Genomic DNA, 5,811 nt, shown 5'->3' with positions numbered 1-5,811 from the left:
GTTGTAGAGACACCAATCTTACGCCGAGGTACAGCATTAACCATTACCCGTTATAGAGGCACCAGTCTCACGCCGAGGTACAGCATCGATCTATTACCTGTTATAGAGACACCAATCTCACGCCGAGGTACAACATCGATATATTACCTGTTATAGAGACACCAATCTCACGTAGAGGTACAACATCGATCTATTACCTGTCATAGAGACACAAATCTCACGCCGAGGTACAACATCGATCTATTACCTGTTATAGAGACACAAATCTCACGCCGAGGTACAACATCGATCTATTACCTGATATAGAGACACCAATCTCACGTAGAGATACAGCATCGATCTATTACCTGATACAGAGACACTAATCCCACGTAGAGGTACATTGCTAACCCTTTACTTGGTACGGAGACACCAATCTCACGCAGAGGTACAGCATCGATCTATTACCTGATACGGAGACACCAATCCCACGTAGAGGTACAGCATCGATCTATTACCTGATACGGAGACACCAATCCCACGTAGAGGTACAACATTATGACTTTACCTGACAGAGAATGTAATTCTACTGTAACAAAACATACTCTCGATTGGCTGACATTTCTTTTCGGACTTTTGTCAATGTAGATCTCCCAAGTCGTACTCACGAGATCCGCCAGTATTTAGAATTTATGTTATTTTTTTCTAAAATCTATTTAGTATTTCATATGTGCATTTGCAAATAATGTTGATGATTTTACGGCACATTTGAAAGAAAATGTCGTTTTTATCTATGATAAAGAAAAACTAATTTGCAGTTCATGTCTTTATTAATTATATTGGTACAATCTTGCATTTCTTTACAGAAATTCTTAACAATCCATTGATCCGTCTGGTACCTTTTTGACCTCACACTGAAAGAAAGAAAAACAATCATATTAGCATAATGATAACTCTAAGAAAAGATAGACAGAAAAATAAAACGAAAAAGAGAGGAGGAAAACAAACATGATTCTGTATGATTTGGGTACACTATAACCTGATAATAAAATCTATGTGTGTTTACAGAAACTTTTCATTACAAATAAAAGACGAAATAAATGCTAAAAAATAAAGCTGATTAATTCTGAAATGTAAAAAATAACCAGCTCCGCATAAATATTACAAAACACGAACTTATTACAGAATATCCTTAAATATGGCTGAAGATTTATACATTTATTTGCATTGTACATGAAATTTGTAACCAATTTATTTCAACTGAGCGAAGAAATAAACTACAAAAAACATACCCAAGTTATGTTCTATGTATTCATTGTGTGCCGAGATCTTAAAAATCTCGTGTTTCATCCAAAACATGGTGCCTATAGTGTAGGTTAGAGAAAACTCTTTCGCATATTTTTGGAAAAAAGTTAATGTTGTTGAACACATCAGTTTCATCGCTGAATATAACTTTATATCAGTCAGATGTTCCGAGTGTTGTTAACATGAAATAGTGAACTCGTTGTCATACTTCTGTGGCCTATTTTCAGAAGCTGATATTACTTTTCCATTTATATGGCGGTAGCTGTTCAGTTTTGTGTGGTTTGTATAATCCTTCCGAAGCCATTTTCTCATTTTTAATGACAGTTCCTTCCTTTCTACAAGTGCATGAAATGTTCATTGTATTTCTATAATGTGGATAATTATCAAGTATCAAGAAGCAGTAATTGGCTGATATTTCAACAACGTCAACCGTGAGGTCATTATCGACAAAATGACGTCACAAAAGAGAGCATTTTTGGTGTTTTGAGGGGTTCTTTTGCTTGTTTGTTTTTTTTCTTCTTTTTTATATAAAGATTTTAAAGCAATTAGCATTAATTGTAAAAAAGTGAAAACTAATATGTTTTCCATTTCCTGTGATATTCATGTTAACGAGCATAAAACGTTTTGTATATTAAGAACGAGGTAAAACGAAAAAAAACTTGTTGCGAGTTTCACAAGATCACGCCGCAAGATCTGATATACTATTGCAACCAGTCATGACAAGATTTAGATTGACAATATTCTCACTCATTTTTACGCGCGTAATACTGGTCTGTCCATGGCAGTACACCCATGCTCGCTGCGTTCGCATCACACACCCACCATGCAGAACAGGTACGCGCGTGTAAACGTGTAGAAATGTGACGTGTCCCTTCCCAATTGACGTCATCGCCTGATACAATGAATACAACATCTAGGCAGAAGGAAATGTGAGAGAAAAATACTCTTCTATATGTCGGGGTGAAAAATGGGATATTTCACCCTCGAGTTCACAAAATGTGTAAGAACCTTTGGCAGAGCCTCAGGTTGTCAACATTTTGTGTCATATCTTGTGGAATATCCCTATCCTACACCCCGACATATGAAAGAGTCTTCTAACATGTTTCTGTTCTGATGTCACATTATATATGACGTCATTAAGTTATGACGTCACAATTGATACAATCACAATTTTCAACCAGTCACAGATCCACTAGGTGCTGTGACACATATTACCAACACAATTAATTTGATATGTAAAATGATATTGACAACAGGTTAATTCTATGATAAAGGTTAAGATAACCTTAAATGTATTAGATATATTACCATGTCATTATTTCAAACTTACCTGATCTATGATTGAGGTTACGGAGATTGTCCATTTTTTTTGGCGAGTCTCAAACAGTCGGTTTCCTCGAGGCTATTAACTGGGCTTTTAATGTTTGGATTTCGTCTCTGTTACGCCTGTAGGCCATAGTGAGGGTCGACTGGAGAAGATTCACTGATGATTTCAGACCTTGTAATTGCGATGAGATGGGTGGGTTAGTTTCCAGTTCATGTAACCTATTACGGAGGTCGTCAAGTATTTCCTGTTGTCCAGCATTTTGCACTTTGAAGTCCTCTGATTCTTTCTTCAATAATATGAGATTTTGCGCTTGGTGGGCCAGCTGGCTTGTCTGAGCAACGATCATTGCTTGAGCATGATCAGATACTTTGGCAGATTCATTCTGAAACTTCTCCACAATTGCCATCATACGTTCTTGCAACGCCGAGAATTTTGGTTCCAAGGATTCTTTCGAATTCGTTATCATATCTCGAAGACTTTTCACCTCCTCTGCAAGAGGCGCCATGCCAGTCACCATGGATTGGATTTTTTGAAGATCCATACGGAGCATTGTGCTAACATTTCTCATGGTTTCAGCTCCAATGTCCAGTTTTGAAATTTCTCTCGAGAATGATTCTGACATTGCTTGCTGCCTGCGTTCAGCGATAATGAGTTCACCATTGATATGATCAATGGAAGACTTCATTTGAAAACTCTCTTCTCCACTGCATTTGACGCCAGAAGATTCGGGTACTGTGAATTGGTAATTACAGTTTTCTGTCTTCACATTTCCTACCATAATGGTAGCCAGAAGAAAGAAGATCGCCATCCGAAGCATTGTAGTCGCTCAAACGTCTAGACCCGGAATGACACTTCCTACGCATGGTCATTGATAAAGTAGTGGTGGTGCTCGTTTGTTTGCGTCGACAATCATCTTATCTCTTTATGGAACCGATGTTAAAAACGGTCACTACAAATTTCAGTGAAGATGATACTCATAAATGACTACAACATATATTATGCATTTAAAGATGTTTAAATGAATACAAATATAAGTCATAGTTCACACCAATGCCAAACATCTGTTTCGAATGCAAAATACTTATCATATTTGTATATCAATTTAAATAGTTATGGGCGTGTCTTTCACCCATCAGCAATTATTGGTATGTTTATAAAAAATGGGTGTGTTTTTTTTCATTTTAAAGGCAAAAGATTAAAACGAAAGTGATGTGAGATATCGTATACATTACAATTAACATTCGCATAATCTAACTTAAACAAACATGGGTGGAACGCATGTCTGTGTCGACAGTCACTTGTCTCTGTCCAGTCTATCTACGGACGGATTGGAGATTTCCCTTCGTGAGATAAGAGTCATATTTAGGTGTCTCATATAATCCGAGTCACGAAGCAACAAATATACCATCAAAATATTTCAGATGAAATCGTTTCAAATCCATACCCATATACACAGCGTATCAAACGTTGCCAGTGTTGTAAATCTTACGGGTTTGATTTTAAACTCAAAATTTATAATCAGAATTTTTAATATGTAAATCTTCCTATTCTTATTTCTAATTGTTTTTATGTTCCAAAATATGTGTTTTGCCTTTATTAAAACAATGAAGAATAAAATAGCACAATACATGATACAAATAAGATAAAAAATAGATAATGTGATTACCAGAAAAAAATAATATAAGAATATACAAACAACGTATACATATATAAAAACAACTCTATTTTCCGCCCCCGCTAGAATGTAATGTAGCACTTTGTGGAAAGTTTTAAAAGCCTCCTGAAAGGAAACTGATGGAAATAAAATCTATCTCAACTTGTAGACAAGGTAAATAAGCTATACATAGGAACTCAGATTTAAAAAGATTTGGAATGGAAGCAGGGATTAGCGTGTTTATTCTCCGAACTGAAACATTATTGGGATGACAATGGTGTCTAGTTACGATTTACGGCTCACTGATGGATGATAACACGAGCTTCAAGAGCTAGCAAATGACTTGTTTTGATAGAAAACCAAATAAGGTAGAGATACCATAGGACTCACAGAATACTTCCTAAGTAACGGTTGATCGCTATAGTTATGTACCTGTATTAACATACATATCAGCATGTTCTAGATATCGGCCACAACATGTAGAGTAGATAAATGACGACAGAAGCCAGGATGACAGGAATGTAGATTGACAAAACAGAAACAAATAAGTCTCGCTTGTAAAAACTATTTAGCTTTCAGAATGAATTCCAAACATAACGATTGAAGCGTCTTTTGAAACTTTCGTGCTTGAATGCCGCAAATTTACTTTTTATTGTTACGTATAACACCAATCTCTCAGATTTACAATGCATTTAACGTATCTAATTAGAAGACAATTACTGTCCTTGTTTATCTTCTTGGGCGTTGCTAATGATCTCTGCGTAAATATTTTGTTGTTCATATTTTGCTCTAGTTTCATCGCAATCCAATTCTTTCAAGATTATCACATCCAACAAGTATACTTTAAAATATTTACGTATTTGTTCATTGCATTTCAGAAATTCATTAATGTGTATATGATTGTTTCTATTCAAAATATAGTATTTTCAACAGGTCGGAAGTTCATGGTACGTTTTTCAGAAAGTTCCAGCGGGCCAGTCGTCCAAAGTATCTCACATGTACACTTAATTAGGTTCTGTTGAGTTCTACATTCAACCACATTGAATTTCTTAACTTTATACATACCATTAACAGCTCACTTCCCTCGTAATGGGTAGATAAAATGAGGTCGATTTGGTGATAAAAAGTTAACAGTTTTTGGTATCACTGAAAGATACTCGGCATAGGGTTTTAAAACCTTGATAATTAGTAATTAAAGAATTAATTGAATATGCTGGACAAAATTCTATATAATGCAATCACTTCGTGCATGCATTTATTTTCACTGATGACATTTTTACGTATTTCCCCTCTCACTGTTGCATAGCATAAACATTGTATTGAAAATCTTAATGATAAACAATACCACATACTGTACCTATATTGTAAATATATAGAGGCAGTTTGGTCATGAATGGGCTACTTCATAGAGAGATCGTTTATCATCAAGGGCTGAGTTTCCCTATCGGATGTGAAACATAATGGGGTCACGTGAATCAGACCTTGTAAGTTGATGTTCTGAACCTGCAACCACAAGAACATCCCCAAAACATTAGCACGCGAATAA

General features: G+C 35.7%; 1 protein-coding gene across 1 annotated transcript; it reads right to left on the bottom strand.

The window, feature by feature from the left end:
* Positions 1-2,663: 2,663 nt before the first annotated feature.
* LOC132560153 (uncharacterized) lies at positions 2,664-3,428 on the bottom strand. Its single transcript, XM_060224805.1, has one exon. It carries the CDS (start codon positions 3,426-3,428, stop codon positions 2,664-2,666), a length of 765 nt encoding a protein of 254 aa, XP_060080788.1.
* Positions 3,429-5,811: the final 2,383 nt, after the last annotated feature.

This window comes from Ylistrum balloti, unplaced genomic scaffold, assembly GCF_031769215.1.
Source record: "Ylistrum balloti isolate Yb309-2 unplaced genomic scaffold, AGI_CSIRO_Ybal_v1 Utg371024, whole genome shotgun sequence".
Classification (NCBI taxonomy): Eukaryota; Metazoa; Mollusca; class Bivalvia; order Pectinida; family Pectinidae; genus Ylistrum; species Ylistrum balloti.
The sequence above is the reverse complement of the archived record's forward strand: the minus strand, read 5'-3'. Positions and strand labels throughout refer to the sequence as shown.

Coding starts and splice junctions, on each gene's coding strand:
- LOC132560153 (XM_060224805.1), bottom strand. CDS start 3,428: ATGCTTCGGATGGCGATCTTCTTTCTTCTGGCTACCATTATGGTAGGA.